At 44.7% G+C, this 23,598-nt stretch overlaps 1 protein-coding gene across 1 annotated transcript in view; it reads right to left on the minus strand.

Moving 5' to 3' along the window:
- Positions 1-2,946, minus strand: part of LOC308109762 (axin-2-like) — a 13,554-nt gene extending 10,608 nt beyond the window's left edge. The window contains exons 1-2 of the mRNA XM_080463562.1: positions 2,785-2,946; positions 991-1,931 (exon numbers count right to left, since the gene is read on the minus strand). Coding sequence (XP_080319688.1) covers positions 991-1,823 — 833 coding nt within the window. The 5' untranslated portion in view covers positions 1,824-1,931; positions 2,785-2,946. The remainder of the gene's footprint in view (positions 1-990; positions 1,932-2,784) is intronic.
- Between the last annotated feature and the right edge of the window lie 20,652 nt (positions 2,947-23,598).

The following is a 23,598-nucleotide window of genomic DNA, read 5'->3' on the forward strand; positions in this document are numbered from 1 at the left end:
TCAACATGGCCACTTCCAACTGTACTCTGATGTTATCTGACATCTGCTCACATGAAGGATAAAACCCTCCTGGGGACTGATGAGACTCTTATCAATCAGTTTTTAACATTGTCATGAAGAAATGTCTGTGCCCTTTTTAGTAGTTTGAATAACTTGATGGGAAAAGTAAAGATTATCTATAAATTACACTTTTCCTACCAAGCAAAGCGCTCTCAAGACATTGTCAAGCCTCCCAGTAATAATTGCATCCAGATGTGAGGACAAAGTAGTTTGAGTAAAAAAAAAAAAAAAAAAAAAGGGAAGTTTTAAGCAGCCTTTGATGCAGGCTCATGCATAAAATCCAGTTTTTGAAAATGTTCCTGGCTTGAAAAGATTTCAGCTGTTGGACAATGTGTGGGACGAGCTCTTAAGATAAAAAGCCCAAATGCTTTCCACAAACAGTTCTGCTTTCATCTCTGACCAAGAGAACAATATCTCCGCTTGGCATAAGACTGACTGCACAACTTCTTTCAACTCGGCTGCGTATTAGCATTTCTCCAGATTAAGGAGATTCTCTGACAGTATGCAGAACCTATGTGTGGTTTAGTGAGCAGCGGGGGAAAACAGCGCATCACATTGTATTGTGTAGCTGTAAGAGTCGTGAGGCTCTGCGTCTGAATTCATTCCTGAACCGGAGGAAGGGTTTCAAAGCACAGGAAACTTGAGCAAGCCAGCAGAGGGCTGCCTGCAAGACACCATTTACTTAAAAGGAAGGCTCAGATGCATTGATGTTTTGTAGCCACCCCGCTCCTCCAACCCCTTGACTAACTGCAAGGCAGGAGGGCACAAGTATACAGGCATGTTCCTCCGAGACCCTTTGATCAAGCAGCTTTCTCCCCCTCTCTCTGAAATAATTGCCTAATATTCAATCCTGCTTAGCTCCATAAGTGACAGAGATGACTCTTGTGAGCAGGGATCAGTAAACCAACATGATGACTGAGAGACGCTCACCTGCAGCTGTTCTCCAGCACTTCAGCTGCTGTCCGGATGGTTGCAGTCGCCCTCAGGTTCTTAGCAGACAGTCCGACCACAGAGCCCAACGCTTTCGCCTTCAGGTCGTTACAACTCCACTCCTCCTCCTCGATGAGAGGAGGAAGGTATCCGCACATCAGCTTCAGGCTGCTGCCCAGCGCGCCGTGGTTCATGTATGCTGCGTTCTCGCAGCCGGTGCGCACGAACTCGAGGTATATGTCAGAGGTCAGGAACATCTGGTACGCGTTCTCCTCCATGTGCGACTGGATCTCCGTCTGCGCCTGGTCGAACATGGCAGAGTCGATCTGTTGCTTCTTAATACTATCCCATATGAAGGTCTTGGTGGCCGGTTTCAGCTGCTTTGCCACGATGCTGTTGTTCTCGATGTACCGCTTGAAGATAACTTTGGCAACTCGCAGCGTTTTGGAATCCTTCAGGTCCATCTGCCGGAACCCGCTGCAGGCGAACCAGAAGTCCAGAGTGTCCACGCAGTTCTCCCGCTCCAGGAAGGTCTTGAAGAGGTGGGCTCCGTCCTGGTCGCCCAGCAGGAAGTGCAGCGACTTGGTCCAGCGGACCAGAGGCGAGTCGGGCGACGCGCTGCCCTCCGGCTCCCCGAGTCCGTCCTCGTCCCTGCGCGTCGTCGCGCCCGGTGGCGGCGCGCCCGCGTCCTTCGCCTTGCTCTGGGCTCTCATTTTGGCTGCTCTGCCGGGGTTGTAGCATGACGCCTCTCCCTCCTCCCCCGGTACCGGGGGACGGGGAGCATCTTCTCGGAAGCTGCCGCCGCTGCTGTGCTCCGCCAGCGCCCTGCTCATGGCTCCAGCTCCGGCTGAGAGTGGCGTCGTGCCTCCGCCGAGCTCCAGCCTAATCCTCCTCACTCACTCTCTCAAAGCAGCGGGGGAGCTTCTCAGCTCCTCTTCACTCTGTAACACAAAGTATTGATCTAATCAAAGCCAGATCCTGCTCAACTTCAAAGAAAGACATCAAGTAAACAGTCGCTTTCAAACCGCCTCGCCGGGTTCACACAGAAAGGAAGTATGAAAGGCTCATTCCGTTTCATTTATCTATTTATAATCTAAATGAGAGATCAACTGCAGCCTACATTCTCAACGTGCATTGATCTGCCACATCAAAAACTGTTTTTACAAGAATAATCACCGCGGTACAACCACACTCTTCACCAAACCGGATTCTCACAACTGTGGCTTACACGTGTTTTCCTAACGAGTCCATGTCACAGGCTTCAACTCCAATTAATTCCCCAATCTGCTTCGGACGGCGGTACCCTTCGCTGTCTGCATCTCCCTCTCCCTCTCCCTCTCTCACACAGACAAACCCAGAAACGCAGAAAGCAGCTGCGTGTGATGCGCACCACAATGACCTTAAACGTTAATGTAAAAACCCCCGGGGGAGACGCGCTCCGCTCATGCGTAAATGTAAGCGATCAATCGCCTTAATATCTGCCCTGGACGGTTATTACGGCGCATTATTCAAGCCACAGCCCCGGAAAAACGTGTCTGAACTGTCAACACGGAGCCAGACTTGGCATTTTTGGAGTAAAACATCACCCGGAGCCCGAGAGATTCCTAGCGGAGCATCAGCGCCAAAAATAGGGGTGACGGCGCGCACGATCCGCGGCTCCAAACCTCCAAGAATCAAGAGGGATTCTTTCAGAAAGGCTCAACTAACAATCCTCACAGTCTCACCTGCACCGCATGCAAGATATCCTCCGATCAAACCGGTGGAGGCTGAATAAACGTGCGTAAAGCAACGTACCATCGCAGTGATCCAAACAAGAGCAAAACGCGTAAAAAGAATTTTCAAAAAAAAAAAAAAGTTGCGAAAATTACTCCATTTTCATTCGAGGTGTTTACGATCCAAAACTCTCCGAAGAGTAATCCAACACAAAACGCAGCCGCGCCACATGTGGAGGAGTGAACGCAGTCCGTCCTGTCCCATTCAAGCACTGACCTCAGAGGAGGCAGGCTCAGTGCCTAAGTAGATCACCGGGGGTGTCAACTCTGGAGGAGGGACGGGTGGGTGTGTGTGTGTGTGTGTGTGTGTGTGTGTGTGTGTGTGTGTGTGTGTGTGTGTGTGTGTGTGTGTGTGTGTGTGTGTGTGTGTGTGTGTGTTCGGGGTGGGGGGGGAGTGTCACATCCCACTTTTTTCCAAGCCAGAAGACGCACCACCCCGCAAACACTCGTTTTTTTTAATCTGGGTTACACATTCATACGTTCGCATTCGCGCGCGCGCGCGCACAAACACACACACACACATAAGCTTCTTATCTATCTCACCGTGTTTCTCGCCCACAAACAAGAAACACAGCCCGCATTTCTCAACTTCAAAGCGGAGCAGCAGCAGATCAAAGCGGCCATGAGAGGAGGGCTGTATAGCAGCTTCCTGAGCCTCACCATCCGTATACCGGGCTCCGTGTACCGGGCACCGGCTCCCGGCTCCGAGCATGACCCAACGTGTGCGTAAAGAGCCCCGACAACAGGCTGCGCGTCCCTGCTGTCCTGCCGGTCACATCGGACAGTTTAATGAACTGAGGAGCCTTTTATTTCCTCTCCACGTTGTTTCTAGAAGTGTTTGCAGGCGGTAGAAATCCTCCGGGCTGTTTCTTCACCAACCCGGCGAAAGGTTTAACGGCGCACTTCAAAGTAAAGACACCGCCGGCCTGGTCCCAGCAGATACATACAAACACCGCGTCTCCGCTTCGCGTTAACTGGCCAAATGAAGGAGAATTAACTGGGTCAGAATGAAACCGAATGGCAGGAATCTGCTTTAAATGACTCCGCGCGTTTCCCCCCGCCGTGCGTAAACTGCATACTCTTGCGTTTTGGTGTTGAATAAAGTTTACGTGGTTTAGGTCAGTGCCAGGACCTTATCAAAGAGAAGAGATCTCGAGCCGACTCCCCGAGGCTCGAGCGTCAGAAGTCAGTGATCCGCCGCGCCAATGGCGTCCTCTCACCGTCCGTCTGTTACTACACCGAGTTCCAACCGGAGAGCAAAGCAAACACTGCGCATACTTGAGTCTCATGCGGCTCCGCTCCTTCATCTGACAAGCGACTTTAACACCGAGAAACAACTAAAACCTGATTCTCCACACTTCCTCACACAATACAGCTTATGTTAGTCAGAGGGACAGTGGTGGAGCTGCGTTTTTAAACAAGGGGTGGCCAAAGCTTTTCCAAGGCTCTGGATACCAATAAAGAGAACTACTTTCTGAAACCTTGTACATAGGGCCCCTTTATATGGCAACGATTTCAGGTGAAAACACAAAAGTTTTGTTTTGTTTTGTCTGTCCGTTTACGTGACAACGGTGTTCAGTCACTGAAAACACAACTTTGTGGAAACAGCTCCCAAGGTGGAACTTTTTGAAAGTGCTTAAACTCGGTGCAGATGGTCGAAATTGAAACTTTCTGAAAACTCAGACTCAGTCTCCTTATTGATGGTGGAAACTCAGCTCCTGGTCACCACAATGACAGTAACTAGTATTTGTGCACATGCTCAGTAGAGACAATCAGAACAACGTTTCCTCCAGAGTGTCATGACTCCCAGTCCATATTCTCCTGGACTTGGTAGTTTTATTTTGACAGTCACTGTAATAACAATCCAACTTGGTCATCTGTCCACTAGAATGTCTGTGTCCTTTGTTAATGTTTAGAGAGGATTGTTCTCTGCTGCATGTGTATGTGGTTTCATTACAAAAACAAACAACAGCGCCCAGTAGTGGCCCGGCACATTAACTGCATCATTGTCACTTAATATGTTGTCTGTAAACATGGCCTTTGATACAAGTGTTTTCAGAACTTTCATAGCCAACATGCATCCTTCTCTCCTCTTGGCATGCAGCAGACACAAACATGCAAACACGCCCACACTAAACCGAATCATGTAGCGTAGCTTGGTTATAATTTAGATCTTCACAATAACAAACAAACTGAGATACTCCCTGAGTATTCATTACTGTTTATTTTGAGCCGTAGTATGATCTGAGTGGAATTAGACACCCCCCCCCCCCCCACACAACAAAAAGGTTTTCCATACAGACGAAACCGCATCGAGAAATGTCTCTCTTTATAAAACCATCAACAACACTGAAGTGTTTACCCCAGCAGGCCTGTAGAGGCGCTCTAACGCCACCACAGGAATACAGAAAATCACTAAAAAACACAGAGGAAAGACATGAAGCTGATGATGAAACACTGATACGGCAGGGTGAGACGCATAACTCGATAGCTTCAACACAACCCTGTGATCCTCCATTGTGTGGTTGGTCGGCATGGTTCGTCCACGCAGGTTAAGGAAAAGATGTGTTATGATGGTAATGTTTCTGTTTTTATCCGTAACGATGAAGAAACTAAGTGAACATTTTCAGATTTATTCTCTCTGAGAACCTGTTTGAAATTATCACTGAAAAAAATCCCAAAACTTGAGCGTATACACTTCACAAGGCACCTCCTCATCCTAAATACACGTACGACCTTTGACCTACCAAACATTATCCTATTACTGTATGCTACGTAGCTTCAGGCTAACGTTTGTTTACAGCCTTTCATCAGTGGCGCTCATCTGCATGTGTTTGTGATGATTGATTGTCATTAGTTTGAAACTCACTCGCAAAACCCTTTAATAACAAACATTAACTCTGTATCATTCATTTACTGTAATCGAGTATCCTTTAGTGCAACAATCAGTCCTGGCCATCCCTCTAGCGCCACCACTGGAGGTGTTGGGGATACTCTGACTTTGGGCCACATATTCACCCTTCTGCTAAATCATGATAATTAAATAAAGTGATTAAAGTGATTTCAGCATTAGACTGGACGTCACTAAGGGAACCAGTGCGTTCGCATACTTTGAGAGTGAATCTGTGTTCATCTCATACCGAGTAGAGTCGTACGTTTTGGTTTGATTCCTTGTGGAGGCCAAATCTATAACCTATTGCTCAGTTCAAACGACAACGAAAACGAGTGTATCCGCAAAACTTTCTTCACTTTTGGGGGGTCCGTTTACACAACATGTTTTATACCGGCTCCCAAGGTGGAACTTTTCTTTCATTTGTGTAATTCACCCCGGCAGAAACTGATGGAGGCTATGGAGCCTTGTTACTGTGCATGCATATCTCCCCCAGAGGTAAATAGTTCCTTCTGCTCATGGACTAGTCATAAACATGGCGGCCCCCATAGTGATTTGACTCGTATTCTAGTTTTAATGTCCGTATCGGTAGTTTAAAAGTTGAGACTCTCCCCTGATAGCGTTCGATTCGTTATCAGTCCTTACGAATGTCGGATTCTCCCGATTTTGTTCATGTTTATAGCGTTTAGTTCTCTGCACACGTCTGTGTAGTTTCATTACAAACAAAGCAACAGCGCCCTCCCGTGGCCCGGCATACTAACTACACCGTTGTCAGTGTGTCCTCTGCTGCAATGTAAACGCAACACGCAGTGCATTAGATGTTGACATGTGAAACATTGTTGTACTTTCAGGCAGCAGCTTGTTAGAAGTATTTATACTTTTAGACTATTCAGTGAAACCATCTCTCAAAGGTTTTGATTTTGTTCTCATTGTGTCCCAAAAGTTTCCACTAAATCTTGAAGTTATAATGAAGAAAATATTTTGCTCCTGCTTGAATCTCTACAAGGTATCTTTCACAGTTCCTTTACAATAAATACTGAGACCATATCCTTTATTATTATTATTATTCATTTTAGTGTAATTCCATCTTCATACTAACTTTTGTTCTTCTTTTAATACTTTATTGTCGCATTTAAGGAGGCCAATTCAATATTGTGAATACTCCAATGAAAGATTCAGATTATTATTTGAAAAGAGAGCAAAAAAGTACAACTACAGCTTTACTCAGTTTATTAAATTTCATGTAAAGCAGCTGAACAAATTCAAAAGCATTTGGTTCAGTTTGCTTGTATAAAGTATCTCTGTTCAGAGCTCATTTCTCAGACAAACAACAGTTTATAAAAGTTACACAAACAGTTTGTTTATTAAAAAGATGAAGATAGAAAGCATTTATCACATAAATGATGAAAAAAGATTAAAAGTATCAGAGTAGATTCCATGGTGTGACCTGTACTTAGGTTAGTTTAGAAATAAATACTCTCCAAAATACTCAGAAAGACAAGTATCCCCTAATTACTACTTAATTATAGTATTATATTTGTAACACCCCCCCCCCCCCCCCCCTCAAAAAAAGAAAAAAGAAAAGAGGGTTCAACTCAGTTCTGACAACTGCCAGTTAAGTACATGTGATTAAATACAACTTTAAACAACGTTCACAATGACTCAGACACAATTCTTGAAGTTCTGGTTTTGATTTGACAATCCTACAGAGAGTAACTGTCAAATAATTTACATATTAGTCACAGGATTTTAGCCACAGAGACGTCAACCTAACAGACTTGCCAGTTCCGCGTTCAGGGAAAATGGCACAGCATGACATTTTGATTGAAATTGGACACAGAGCAAAGGCGAGAGCTGTTCTCCACTCTTTTAATTCACATGACTTCTCTAATGTCATTGTGACAGAATCTTAAAGAGCGAGTTTGACAGTGATCCAATCCCATGCTACTTCAAAGGATATATTGTCCCTTTGATGTTGGAAATCAACTTTAAAGGAGAATATAATTATGTAAGTCAACGGATTCAAATTCACAAAACTCTCATGATGGTACAGGACAAGAGGACTAATGAAATCCAACTTCTCTGAGGTCCCCAAGTGGCGGTTCATTCATGTTGAGTTATATATGGAGAAATCCGCGTGCTGTGCTGCGGCTCCCATGTGGATTTACAGCTGTGTCAGCATCTTTGTCCATTTATGTCCAAATCCTCGCCACATGTTTCAGGGTGGCAGTGTCATCCAGCGTGGCACTGGCGATGACTTTAGCGAGCACAGATCTGTATTATTTTCGATTACATGCTAAAAATTGTTGCGTCCTACCCTGCAGGCACGCTGGATCAAACATCCCAATGTATACATTTACAGTCAGTAAATTGCAGCTTTTCTCACAATTATACAATAGTCTCTTTAGTTTTCTTCCTCCAGCAGAGGAGTCCGGCTGATTGCACAGACATCCGGCTGACCACAGCTTCAATGCTGTGCGGTTTTAAAGACATTTTAAATGTAAGTTTGTATCAGAAAACTGCACAGTGTCCCTCCCCGTGTGTGTCTGTGCGGAGCAGTGTGAACATGAAGGGATCATTCATGGCCACTGTTTATCCTGAAGGGCTCAGGAAAACAAACATTACTACCACAAATTCAAGCAACCCAGTGCCCAAAACGCAAAAAGAAATCCTGGCACCTTCCTCTGGGAAGTGCCTGCTGTCTGTGAGACAGAGTGCAAAATCACACAAAGGGCAGTGGCGTTGACAATGTGACGTTCAAACGGCGCTCATCTGATCAGCGAGGCTCAAATTAAAGCCCTGTGCTGATATCAACGTTAACTGCTTTGAATGGAGCGTATAGATATCGAGGGGTTATAAAATGTAATTTTTGAAGAGCAGGACAATCTTAAAAGTGGGATATTTCACATTTGGGATAAGATGTTATCTTCACTCAAATTAAATTAGGCCTCACATATCACTGCAACCAAAAAAAAAAAAAAGAAGAAAGAGTCCACAGACGGTTTAATTTTCTGCTGACAGGCAGGAAGCTTTGCTCAGTCTGTTTTTAATGACATGTAAAGTTCAGGCTGTTCAGCTATTCAGGATGTTTGTTTCTCATCCGTCTTCCTTCAACCCAAACTGCTGTGATCACCAGAGATGCAGCCGAAACTGAAGCCGCTGCCTTTTTGAATTCATTAGGGAAACGTCACGAGCGGCCGAACCCGTGAGACCACACCTGTTGACCCTTGAATGTGCGCTCTTGTGTTCAGTGCTGACAAAGGAGAGAGAGGGTGCTATAAAGTAGCCACAAGAAGCCCCTTTTTGATGTTGACCCTGCCCTGACCCCTTTGTTGGGGCCCTAACCATTTCACAGCAAGATCTCAAAGCTTTAAAGGCACAATACAGGACGAGAGTGCTGCCACTGACTCGCTACCAAGCCCCAATAAAACGGGGTGACCCGGAGGCTAATTGAGCGCTCGTGGTTTGGAAGAAATTAAAGACATCTGGTGAGCAGCCGCAGATTGGAAACGAAGCTCATCTTCAATTAGAGCGCAGAGAAAGTGCATTTCACCGCCTTCAGTGCAGGTGTCACCAGGACACGAGGACTCAAGACTTGAGCCTCCGACAGACTGCGATTTTAACAGCGTTCACAGCTGTACGACACGAATCGCAGCCTATGGCAACGTGAGTCAACGTGATCGGGCAAGAACAACACGTCCTAAATATAAACATGAAGGGAGCTTGAAGTAGGTACTTGTTAGCGTCTACTTCTATTTCACGCTAGCTTTCACTTTCCAACAAAACATGTAAAATAAACAAGCAGATCACAGGTTGCAGCAGCTGCAAATATCAGACACTGTCTGAATTTCATTGCAGGTTGTCTTTGATCGCAAGACCATGACATTGGCCGTCCTTGACCCGTCTCACGGTGCGACGTAGGACCACCGATTTAGAGCCAAGACCAAAGATTCTCCCACGATTTGTTATCTTTCGCCTGCGACGGCCCAAGATCACACGGTGTGTCGGGGCCATTTGAAGTGAAAATGCACCGTTTCTATTTTTTCAATTTAAAAAAGTTTTGTGGATACAGAGCAAAGGTCTAAAAACAATGTACTCTCTCTGTGGGGCTCTAGTGAGCATGTGCAGAACAACTACGCATTTACCGCGGCCGCGATGCTCATGACCAGTAGCAGCGTTTCAGCTGTTTTACACAAAGATGGAGTGCTAATGTTTCCAGAAAGTGTTTTTTTTCCCTCTCGTCTGCACAATAACAGAGTCAGAGCTTTTTCTAAAAGTTCCACTTTGGGAGCCGTTTTCAAAAAGTTACATTTTCAGTGTCTCTGAGCTCCGTTGTCATGGAAGAGTTTTCACTTGCAATCATTGCCATGTAAACAGTTAAATTATGATGATGGATATGAAAGAGTAATAAGAAAAAAACTTTTTGTCTTCTCTCTTTTCTCCTTTTCTTACAGCGTTAGTACTGTACTGCAGCAGCCTTTGATGGTGTATCATTAGTTGCATCAGTCAAACAGTGGGCCTGTATTCTCCCTTTTCTGTCGCCTCTGGATTTGCATCACATCACAGCCCACAGTATATGTTCCCACAATGTGAACAATCGTGTCTATACAGCCTCTTTTTAACGCTCAAATCCTACACTTGTGCTGAAATAGCACAGAAAAACAGGAGGAGAGGGTGGATAATTGCAAATAACCCAATATTTGGGAGTTCAAAGGCTGTGGTGGGTTTGAGTGATAATTTTGGCTGAAGCATCACCATAAACACTAATAAAATTAAGTGCGTCGGAGGGAGGAGGGGGCGTGGCCTGGCGTCCCTTTGAACAGACCCTGTGATCAGTTCCCCCTCTCAATTAGCGTATTGTCCACTTCTCCTTTCAGCTGTGAGGGAGGGGGCAGCCTCCCCCCAGCTTCCCTTTGAAGTGATTATCCCTTTATCTCAAGCCTGAGCGAGGAATATCTTGGGGGACAATGGCAAATTAAAGCCCATATGGAGAGAAGCGTGAATGTCTGTTTGTAGGCTCAGAGAGAGAAAGAGAGAGAGAGAGAGAAAAAAGGAGCAATAGAGAAATAAATAGTGTGAGATGAAAAAAAAGAAGGGAAAATAGCATGATTCTGTTTGCATGAGCTGAGGGGCGAGCGGTGCATGTCAACACTCATCCAAAAAAAGAAGTTAATTTGGGGCTAACGCCTGAGCTGACACTTGTAGCAAACTGACTTAAGGAAAGAAGTGGAGGTGGGGGGGGGGGGGGGGGGGGGGGGGGGGGGGGGAGTCCTGCCATGACAGATGGAGGGAGGGGATGGAGAGATAGAAGGATGAGGAGTGCAGTTGTCAGCAGAATCAGATGGCGGTCAGGCAGACAGGCTTGAAGAAGATACAATTAAAGTGTGGAGTTAAGACGGGCTTTGAAGTCGGACATGGTGCATAAACACCCTTAAAGTTTGAGGAGCCAGCATTCATCTGCTTGTTATGGCTTGTTAAGACCATCCTCCTAAAAGACCCAATTTGAGAAAATAAACTTTCATTTCAACTTCGGGGAAAGTCTAAATAAATCAAAGCGTGTCGACCAGGTGAGGTTTCCAACCAGGTGAAAGAAAAAGATCATTGAACATAACTGAGAGGTCGTCTTTGGAAACTTTATGGGGGGGGGGGGGGGGGGGGGGGGGGGGGGTGATTTGCTAAAGAAGCTGTGGGGGTGCGTTGTGAGCACTGAGGATGAATAATTACTTTCTCTCCCCAAGCTCTCTCTCTGTCTCTCTCTCTCTCTCCCTCTCTCTCTCTCGCTCTCTCTTTTCTTTTTCTTACAATCCTGTTTTTCGGTGGCTTAAAAGTTTAATAATGTAAAGAAACAATGCCTGTGATGCTCGGCCTAATCCGTTTTGGCTCGGCAAACCTTTGTGGAAACCGAAACTCGATCTGATGTGAGCAAATGTTTGCCAAGCCGGTCTGTAAGAGACGGACAGAGCGCCTATTTGTCTGCGCTTCACTCTTTCGTTGGTAGAAAACCCCCCAAAAAAATTCAATCTGAAAGGCTGCTTTGCATAATTGCATGAATCACTTTATTTTACAAATGAGTTTATTGGGAGTGTAATGATGATAATCGTATGTGTGCTGACCTGTGTCAATTGCTGCGCCAATTCCACTGAAACTGTTTCTTCTGTAGTAATTTTGTTTGTCATTTTAGCATGCTCGGGAAATCAATTGATTCTCCGAATGATTGGGAAAGCGGGAGAAATGGCTTAAGTGTTCACTTTGAGCTCGGCTGGCCGTCCTTAATGAGCATCAGACAAATGATGCTGAAAACTGTGTGATTTGAAGGAGCAGTCAGGCCTGTTAGAGGCTGAACACGACTTGTTACGGACGAGCGCTGGCTGAAGCCGACAACAGCAGGATGACTGTGGCTCCGCCAGGCAGCAAATCCATGCACTGATAAGACAAATGAATCGGCCTCTATTGATCAAGTGATCCAGAGCTGCTCTGCTGGAGCCAATACTTTACTGACTTCTGAACAAAATGAAAGGTGTAACTTTGGCTGAGGGCCGTCAAACACACGGCTCATGGGCCACAACGGGCCCACAGGACGTCTTTTACTTCTTATAGTGGTGCATTATTTCATAGTGGTACATTTAGCTGTTCTACCACTGTGTGGGGATGCAAAACACTGCGTAATGTAATGTAGTTCTTGAAATAAATGAAGTAACTAGTACAGACAGTACAGACAAACAGCTGAGATGAAGGACCAAAATACAGACAGCCTTTAGAAAGGGAAGCTCACCTTTATTTTCGGCCTCGTTGTGTTTCGGGGTCCGTTGACACATCTACGGTTGCAGGCAATGAAAACTTTGAAAACTTCTGTGTAAATGGACTGAAACTACAACTTCTCTGAAACTCTGGTCCTGGTCCTGATCACCACGGCAGTAGTAACTTGTAGTAGCTTGACAATCAGAACAATGTTTCTTCCAGAGTGTCACGACTCCCCGTCCATATTCTCCTGGACTTGGTATCACAGAAATAACAATCCATCTTGGTCGTCTCTTCGCGTCTAAGTACTCTTTGTTTGTTTTTAGCGTGTTGTTCTCTGTTGCGTGTTTTATCATTGCAAAAACAAACTAGAGCGTCACTCGGTGGAGCGCATACCTTCGCCAACGACACATTTGTTTGCTAGCATGACAGCCATCAGCTCATATCGATGCTAACTAGCCTGTCAAGTAGCAACATCAGCGTGTGAAACTCTGGTAGGAAGCATCTTCATGGCAACAGACGCTGATCTCCCTTGAACTCCTTCGATCTCCTCATACACTTTTTTATGGGAACATTTTTTTTTACAGTGTTTTGGGGATTTATTTGTAATAGTAGGTTTTGTAAAAAGTTGGTAATATGCATACATACATACATACATACATACATACATACATACATACATACATACATACATACATACATACATACATACATACATACATACATACATACATACATACATACCAATAAATCAATAAATCAATAAATAAATACATGCAGACGAAAACGTGAGGTACGTCCGCATTATCCCTCCTAACTCCTTAACTATCGACTCTTCCTGAACCGCGTAAGTGTTTAGTGTGGCGGCCATGATAAGGACTGTCTGAATTCTCAATAAGCAAAGGAAAGGAGGCTAATTGCTTCCTTTAGAACCTCCTTTAGCTTAGGAACCACTGATGCTTCCTTTAGAACCTCCTTTAGCTTAGGAACCACTGATGCTTCCTTTAGAACCTCCTTTAGCTTACGAACCACTGATGCTTCCTTTAGAACCTCCTTTAGCCTAGGAACCACTGATGCTTCCTTTAGAACCTCCTTTAGACTAGGAACCACTGATGCTTCCTTTATCAAAGGAGACCAGCTCATGTTTCCCCACAATTCCTTGTGGCAACAACATTTAAAGGGACCCGCTCATCCGAGCGTTCAGGGAAACTCAGGATGTTGGAAAAAGGAGCAGATCGTGTAAGTTACCAAAGCAATAATCTGCCTAGAACAACTTTAAATCATCTAAAACCCAAATGAACTTTTTGTCATCCATTTTCAGAAACTTGTAGTTCTTTCCCCACCATGGTGGACGTCACTAACTTGCGCCGCCGTCGCATTATTATGACGTCACTAAGTGAAAGTGCTGTCCGACTGCCACACTAACGTGATCGCCTTTCACTAACTCCTTTAGGAAGCCTCCTAACACCTTTCCTTAACCCTGTGACGTCATCCAGGGTTAAGGTAAAGTCCATTGTCAAGGAGATAGGACGGACTTTTTGGACGAAAAAAAAAATGCAAAACCGTTGTGTACCTTGTCAACCCTACTTTTGTTGGCGAGGGAATCAACAGCAGCAACTAGTGGCCCAACATGAAAACTACATTTTTTTTAGTGTTTCTGCCTTTTGTATGCAAACATACATCGTTTTCAAAATGTTGCCAACCAACACGACATTTTTCTGAAACAAAAATGCAAAAACGTTGTTTAAACGGAGCCTCAGTCACTCCCCGTCTCCTACTTCACATCGACCGTCTCCATGTCCTCCTTCACTTCTTCATCTGTCTTCCCTGACTTCTTCCTCATCTCCTGCTGCCTGGCAGCTCCATCTCTTACATGTGAAACTTCAAACATTCATTACAGCTTTATGCCAGAATGCAAATTTCTGTAAACGAGCTTCAATCCAATTCAGCAACTCAACCTGCACAGATTCTGTATTTTAACATGAAGGCGACAGAACTTCCTGCCTGCCGTCTGTAGCTTCACTTGGCAAAAATCAACTTTGTTTAGCATCGTTCAAAAGACAGTCTTGTTGTTTTTGAGTGTTTAGCGATGTTCTTTGTGATAAATAAACAACAAAAAAAACAATAAATCAGAAAATGTGTTTTAGCCTAAGAGGAGGAATTGAGAAACAACAAGTCTCTGATTATTGTTCATTCACATGCAAATTACCCGAATGAAAGAACAAGATGCCTGTCATCGAGATCCGTCATTATCAGAGCTGTCACATGGATATTTCTGGCACATGAGCTGTTTACCTGCCAATCATGTGGTGAGGGTGTTTTATGTTTTTGCATGCATTATATTTACAGTCTTGTAGTTGCTGGGGGTTGGTGTGTGTTGGCTGGTGTGTGAAAATAGCATATCTGACTCTGAATCGTGTGTTACTCATGTACAGTAAACCCACCAGCTCAAATGGTGAATTCACAATCAAGGAACACAACAACAACAGCAGCGGTGTGGTTTTGTGAGGCAGTTAACTCGTACTTACGCAGCTTTTCATGGTTTCGGGGTGACTCATGCTCTTTTCAGGCTTTGCCTCACACTCTGACAGTCTTCAAAAGTATCTCATATTAGATCACAAACTGCGGCTACAAAGCCAAGAAGCCGAAAAAACAACATAATTTGAAGCACTGAATCATTTTTAGTAAGCAGCCATAATGACTCATGAACAAAATGTCCAAAGAAAAGCGAGACTTCTCCACTGAAAGATGATTTCTGATTTACATTCTGTGTCCTGTGGTGTACCGGCGCTCTCAGCAGAGTATTACTGCAGTTGCCAGTCATGCTATCAGTCACAAAACATGTTAGAACATTTGGGATTTTTAGGGATTAATTTCAGGAGTCAAACTGAGAAAAGGGCAAATACTTTTGTGGATACACACAGTTGGAGACGATGTTCATAGGAAGAGCACCGTCAGCAGTGATGGGCATTTCTGCATTTGATCCACATATTGAACTCATTAGCTCAGCCGAGGGTTTTTCTCTGACAGTCACTAGAAACTGAGCACAGGTTGTAACGTCCTTGTACTGGATATAGAAAGATGAGCTCCACAGTGGCGAACATGTCAGTGGAACTATTCCTAAGTAGAAAGTAAAAACTGTCCAACTGCCATTTGAAATATCTTGGATACCAGTATTTCATGAGATGGAAGCATCAGAGCTACAATGAATCCAACCAGTTAGATACAACATCTAAAAACATCAATATTGAAGCAATTACAATAGAGTACAGACCAAATGCCACAGGTTTGAGCGGAGAAAGGCTCCAGTAGAACGACTTCCACAACACAAAAGAATAGTGACGTTCACTCAACACCTCACGGAGCCTGGCTTTAATCGCTACAACAATCTTCATAAAGGACCATGGGACCATGTTCTCTAACCATGGACCTTGGTCTGTAACTGTCTATAACCATCTGTAACCATGGTACCATAGTCTGTAACTATGGTGCGTAAAATGGTCTGTAAACATAATCTGTAACCATGGTGCCATCATCTGTAACTATGGTACGTAAAACGGTCTGTAAATATAATCTGTAACCATGGTACCATCGTCTGTAACTGTGGTATGTAAAATAGTCTGTAAACATAATCTGTAACCATGGTACCATCGTCTGTAACCATGTTACCATGGTCTGTAACTCACGATTCTCTCATTCATCTCCGACAGCCGAAAATCATGTGTATTTCAGACTGTTTTCACGGAGCGCAAACGTAAGTTAAGCTTCAGTTATCGTATTTCATTGCTAATAAGCTCGACTGACACAATGATAATATGTCTCATGTCAACTTAATGAGACAAACTGTTATCTCAGGCCACGTGAACGCGACAACGATTGAAGTGAAAATGCATCGTTATTGAGTTTTCAGTTGAAAATGTTGTTGTGTAAACGGAGACTCGATCACTTTAAGATTAAAGAGTCAGTTATCTCAATGAACAGGACAGACTTTACAAACGTTTCACACAAACTGTGAAAATCTATTATCCATCCTCAAGTTTTTAGCATTCTGACTCTGTAGCATTAACATATTTCAGAGTATTGTTTGAGCTCTTGATGTTTTCTCTATGAAGAGTTAAAGCCTCCCACTGAGAGTAAAGGAAATCCCGGATGGAGCGCCGGAGCGCCGTCGTCCAGGACCTCGGCTCTGGCCAGCTGCAGATTGTTAGTTTATTCCTGAGAGAGTTTTTAAATTTATATCTGAAACCCAGATAAAAGTGCTTTGACCCGATTGTGGGATGTTTCCCAGTGTCACGCAGCTTCTCAGCAGGTGTGCGGAGGGAGGGTGAGTTTCAAAAACACCGCTGCGCAGCAGATCGGCAAAGAGGAACATCAACAAAGCTCCGCTGCTCTGCACCTCGCCGACTGCTCCGACGAGCCACAGGGAAAACATTCCCACAGAGGGACACGAAAAGATGGAGAGCAAGAGAGGGAGATGAGAAGAGAAAGCACAGGAAGAGACGAGGGTAGAGGAGGGTCAAAGGAGTGAGACGGAGATAACGAAGGATGAGAGAAACCAGGGGAGATATGAAAAGTCTGCTTCTCTTTCCGTGTCTTGTGTCTTGTTTATCTGCTTCCACGACAATGAACCTGAGATCACGATCTAAATGTCACGCGAGAAAACAAGACAAGTTAAATGTGAGGACTGAGAGACAGACACAGAAACACGAAGGGACAACCTGCACGGCTGACTGTGCTTGACTGACGTTACATTTAGGACGTTTGTCCTGTTCACCTTTTACAGAGAGTCCAATCTGAGCTTTCTCCTTCAGCGTTCGGGACGCTCCAGTTTGCACTCACATTGTGTTTGTAAGTTTCAGTTTCACCGACAATTTATTGCAAAATATGACAAATTCTTGAAGCTCTTCAAAGGTCAAACTTGGTAAAACAGCATCTGGTCGAGCTCATTTCAGGTGTAAGACGGACTTTAAAGATTCAGTCTGTAGTAAACCTGCTTTGAAGGAGGCGACACTGGTGAGGGGCAGTTTCCATTAAGATTAGCCTACTGACTGCATATCACCTGCTGTTAATGGGAAAACAGGGTAGACTGACTGACCAACTGACAGACCAGTCAACTGACGGAACAATTAACCAACAGACCAAACAACTGACTGAGGAACAGACCAACCAACAGACCAACCAAAAGACCAAACGGCTGACCGAACAACAGACCAACAGACCAAATGACAGACCAAACAATCAACCAACAGAGCAAACGGCTGACTGAACAACAGAGGAAGAGACCAACAAACAGACCAAACAGCTGATCAAACAACAGACCAAACGACTGACCGAACAATCGACCAACAGACCAAACGGCTGACTGATAAAACAGACCAACAGAGCAACAGACCAACCAACAAACTAAACGGCTGACTGAACAACAGACCAACCAACAGACCAACCAACAGACCAAATGGCTGATTGAACAACAGGCCAAATGACTCACCGAACAATCAACCAACAGATCAAACGGCTGACCGAACAGCAGACCAACAGACCACACGACTGACCAAACAATCAACCAACAGACCGAACTACAGACCAAACGACTGGTCGAACAATAAACCAACCGACCAACGACAAATCATTAGACAGTATGACTGACAAGCTGATTTAAAGATTGACTGACAAACCAATCAAAAGACTAACCGACAGACTGAACGACACTCTAACCGACCAAAAAACAGACCAACCGAAAAATTAATTGACCGACTAACAGACCACACGACAGTGTGAACGACAGATTTACTACCAGATTGAATGACCAACAGACTAACCAATAGACCAACCGACCGACCGACCGACCGACCGACCGACCGACCGACTGACAAGTAGTTGGTCAATCAGGCCATTTTCAAATCTCAAGGTTCAATACGTGATGTCACACTGTCCACACCTGTCAGTGACTAAAATACCACCAAAAATTCCTTTTACCAAATCAAATAAAACGTCTTGAGATGAAAACAAGTTGAATCAGTACTTTATCTTCATCAACATGTCTTCTTTACACAGATAATAAGACAACGCTTTTGTGGACAAACACTTCCAATTCTGCTACTGTAACATCGTCTGTGTTTCTCCTCCCGGATGTCCTGACGGAGCGACGGGGGAAGAACTGAGACGACGAGGTCAAAGGTCACAGGAGCTCAGTTCATGTTAACGAGTAGCGGCGGTCTGGAGGAAAGAAGGACGCCAGTCATGGCTGCTCGTCCAGCTCGGTGTGTCAACACAGCCGCTGTTTGTCCTCCATCACCTGGAGATGGAGTGATGGTGCAGAACAAAGGAGGGAGGGAAGGAGTGGCAAAGCTGTGATCGTCATCCTCCACCTCCTCTTCCTCCTCCACCTCTTCTCCTCCTCCTCCTCTTCTTCCTCTTCTTCTTACACCTCTTCTTCTCCTCCTCCTCCCTTTCCAACTCCTCCCACACCTTCATCCCACCTCCTCTTCTTCCTCCACATCCACCTCCCACTTCCTCTTCCTCCTCCCCACCACCTTCACCTCCTCATTCCCCACCTCCTCTTCCTCCTCCGCCTACTTCTTCTCCCCCACCTTCACCTCCTCCACCACCTCACTTTCTCTTCCTCTTCCACCTCCTCTTTCTCTTCCTCCACCCCCTCCTCTTTCTCCTCCTCCTTCTCCTCCCCACCTTCACCTTCACCTCCTCCTCCACCTTCTCCTTTTCTTCCTCCACACCATCCTCTTTCTCCACCTCCTCCTCTTTCTCCACCTCCTCTTCCTCCTCCACCTCTTCTCCGCCTTCTCTTCTTCATCCACCTCGTCCTCCACCTCCTCTTCAACTTTTTCTTCTCTCCACCTCTTCTTCCTCTAGCTCTTCTTCGCTTCCTCCACTTCCACTCCCACCTAGTCTTCCTCTTCTTCGTCCTCCACCTCCTCCCCACCCCACACACACACACACACACACACACACACACACACACACACACACACACACACACACACACACACACACACACACACACACACACACACACACACGACCATAAAACGCTGGCGTGCTCTCCCAGCTCCTCCCCTGCTTGTCGGGTTTGTTTTAAAGTGGAAATGAGGTTGATGGCGCTCTCGGTGATTAGCCCTGCGGCTAACATGAAAGGAGAGGAAAAGACAGCTGCTAATTTTCTCCTTTGACCTTTGGCTCCCGCTGGTATTTCATACAAACCCTGATTTATGGAGGAGCCTAACAACTAACTGCTACTGGAGGGATTACCGTGAGAGAGGAGGAGGTGAACGAGGAGAGGAGTCTGACCTCTTCTGACTCACACTATCTGGATTTGTTCATTTTTTCTGTTTTTTTCAACAGCTGTCCTATTTTCTGTCCTTCTCATACGAATATCTCTTTGTCAATTTCCCTTTCCCTCTCTGCCTGAGTGAATATCAAACTTCTGCGTCCCTCCAATTTTTTTTTTATATTCTCTTTCTGTCGGCATTCGTCCTTCTTCCTGCCTGTCATTTCCGCACTGCCTCTTGTTCTCTGACTTTCTCAACTGTTCAGTCGTCACTACTGTGCAGGTTACTCAGAAACTTGTACTTTTATCAGGTAATTCATTTTTAATTGAACCGTTTGGGTCAGATTAACAGAGATTCACTAATTAAACCAATATGAAGTTACATCAGTTACAGGGACGAAGATGCTTTATAATCTGGAATTTAGAGGAGGAAGATGCTCTGAAATCTGGATGTTAGAGGAGGAAGATGCTCTATAATCTGGATGTTAGAGGAGGAAGATGCTTTATAATCTGGATGTTAGAGGAGGAAGATGCTCTGAAATCTGGATGTTAGAGGAGGAAGATGCTCTGAAATCTGGATGTTAGAGGAGGAAGATGCTCTATAATCTGGATCTTAGCATGTCTTCAAAGAAACATGTGAGATTCATAAACTATCAAAAACACATTTTCTGTTTCTCTCGATCAGACTGAGATAAACAGGATCTCAGTGAAATAGTCACTCGGGTAATGCGAACACTGAATCTAACATTAAAAATGACAGCGAGTCATTTTTCCCACCAAACAGCCACGCTCTCAGTTCCAGTTACTAGTTAGCTGTGACGAGTTACAGTAACTGAATGATTCCTCAGGAAGTCAGATCATCACAGACAGACTCGAGTCTCCGCTGTCACACTCTTTCCTAGATTCTGGTTACCAGTGAGCAAAGCCAGACATCCTGACGCCCTGTGGTGCAGAAAGCAGAAAGATGACACTGCACGGAAGTCGCTTCTCCTCCTCAGCACTGTTCCCACTTGTGCATGAGCGCATGTTTTTTTTTTTTTTTTTTTTTTTGTGTGGCTGCGGGGACGTCCCATCAAAGTGGGTGTGATTTCAGTTTTAGGTCCCGTGTATGGACGTGTCCCATGAAACGGCCTCTGGGGCTGCGGAGACCCAGGAAGTGTCGATCCGGCTGCACATTCCCCACCGTCTCCCCCCTCCTCCTCCTTTATTATTGTCTAACTGTCGTCCCTTCTATTGTTTCCTCAGTTTGCCAAAGGCGGAGAGAGGTGCAGGGGAACAACCTACAAACAGGCCTCTACTGGAAAACCCCACTCCGTCCTGTTGTTTCACAGCTGTAACAGGCTTTTACTCTGTTTATATCAACTCCCTGTGCTCCCAATCTATGAATGTTTCATTTATAACAATATCCCGAAGCCAGTCATTTGGCCTCAAAGTAAAATTATTTGAAAAAGGAAAGTTGGTTGATGTGATGACTGATAACAATGTTCCCATGCAATAAAAACCACTTTATCTTATGATTAATAAATTACTGTTTACAAAGGGTCAGTGTTGACTTTATCCAGCTCTCTGCAACTATAACTGTTCAATGCAAACATTATTTGAGGGATTTTTAACCACCTAAAGTTCCTCTACTAGAATCCACACAGAAAAAATTAAAAATGTAGGAATCAGTTGCAGTTGTTGATGTTCATCTCTAATACGTTGTCATTACCTTTCTGATGGAAATTCATCATTACGCTCATACAAACACGTATTTCCAGCATTTATATTTCCCGAAAGATACCCGGGTTTGTTGACATCTCAGCGTCATTGAAATGCCAGAAGATTCCCGAAGTTGGTGCACTCAATGTCGCCGGATCTGGAGTCACACTGGAAAAATGATCAATGATCACTTTAACAACATTTCAGACTTTTCTCGTGGCTTCTCGTGGCTAAATCGGTCAAATGTTGATATCTTTGCTTCAGCTGCCGTGATGCCAAAGTTGATATCCCAGAAACTCTTGCGGCAGGTTTCCGAAGATGATGTCAGTTAGCAAAACAAAAATAGTTTTTGATGGCTACAAATTTGGGTTTGTTTGTAAACTTTAATCGATTTAAGTAACTGCGGTTTGGAAATTAGTGGAAGTGAGTGCTGGTGGTTTTCATGTGTTGGTTTATTCTCAGAAGTGAGACTTTTTATGGGAAGTATAGAGTATGTAAGATGTTTTCTGGTAGACGAATTTTCTTTTAATAAGGAATTAAATTCTGGAATTAACAAAGTATTTCTATTCTATTCTATTCTATTCTATTCTATTCTATGCCATACAGCTGCTGAATACAGCTCAAGTTGATTGTTATTGTGATATTAGCATGCAGGGTATACATGTAGCAAATTACTGACTGATTTTATAATTTGAAAGAAAAGTGTGATTAATTCCCCCCAAAAAAACACTAATTAAAACACTTAGTGATTGACTGCACAAATCACTTCAAGTCAAAACTATGAAAATCTCAAATGAACCATGTCATATTAGAGGCAAGGGAAAGAGCACTGTTAATTGGAAGTACAAGAGAAGAATATCATCGACATAAATCTTCATATTTACGGCCAATCCTATTGTTATCACATGTGTATTGTGTATTGAAACTGTGTTGTTTCATTACAAAAACAAACAACAGCACCAACTAGTGCCCCAACATCAAAACTACATCGTTTTCGGTGTTTCTGCAGTTCCGTGTAGACGTGAAACTTTTTTGAAACGAGAACGCAAAAACTTTGTGTTTTCGGTTGAAACATTGTCGTGGAAACGGGGCCAGAGTGGAGCTAAACCTCGACACTGCCGTGTAAAGAAACTGTCCTTGTTGTTAAACTTGTAGCCAGAAACTGCAATTCAGTAGTTATTTTCAATCTGTAACTCCAATGACGATTTTCCCAGTCAGATGAAGGTCTGAGCTGGTTGATGCAGTATGAGGTTGGAGCTGGTTGGAGCTGGTTGGAGCTGTTTGATGCAGTATGAGGTTGGAGCTGGTTGGAGCGGTTTGGAGCTGGTTGGTGCTGTTTGGAGCTGGTTGATGCAGTATGAGGTTGGAGCTGTTTGATGCAGTATGAGGTTGGAGCTGGTTGGAGCTGGTTGGAGCTGGTTGGAGCTGTTTGATGCAGTATGAGGTTGGAGCTGGTTGGAGCGGTTTGGAGCTGGTTGGTGCTGTTTGGAGCTGGTTGATGCAGTATGAGGTTGGAGCTGTTTGATGCAGTATGAGGTTGGAGCTGGTTGGAGCTGGTTGGAGCTGGTTGGAGCTGTTTGATGCAGTATGAGGATGGAGCTGTTTGATGCAGTATGAGGTTGGAGCTGTTTGGAGCTGGTTGATGCAGTATGAGGTTGGAACTGGTTGGAGCTGGTTGATGCAGTATGAGGTTGGAGCTGGTTGGAGCTGGTTGGAGCTGGTTGATGCAGTATGAGATTGGAGCTGGTTGGAGCTGTTTGGAGCTGGTTGATGCAGTATGAGGTTGGAGCTGGTTGGAGCTGGTTGATGCAGTATGAGGTTGGAGCTGGTTGGAGCTGGTTGATGCAGTATGAGGTTGGAGCTGGTTGGAGCTGGTTGATGCAGTATGAGGTTGGAACTGGTTGGAGCTGGTTGATGCAGTATGAGGTTGGAGCTGGTTGGAGCTGGTTGGAGCTGGTTGATGCAGTATGAGGTTGGAGCTGTTTGGAGCTGGTTGGAGCTGGTTGATGCAGTATGAGGTTGGAGCTGGTTGGAGCTGGTTGATGCAGTATGAGGTTGGAGCTGGTTGGAGCTGGTTGACGCAGTATGAGGTTGGAGGTGGAGCTCTCCACCTTTTGTTCTCAGCCTCTGGGCTTCATTCAGAGTTCAAGCAGGTCATTAGCAGGGTGATTATGGCAGGAGAGACGGCATCCATTAAGAAAATGTGAGTGTGTGTGTGTGCA

Source organism: Lipophrys pholis, assembly GCF_963383615.2.
Source record: "Lipophrys pholis genome assembly, chromosome: 5".
NCBI classification, from domain to species: domain Eukaryota; kingdom Metazoa; phylum Chordata; class Actinopteri; order Blenniiformes; family Blenniidae; genus Lipophrys; species Lipophrys pholis.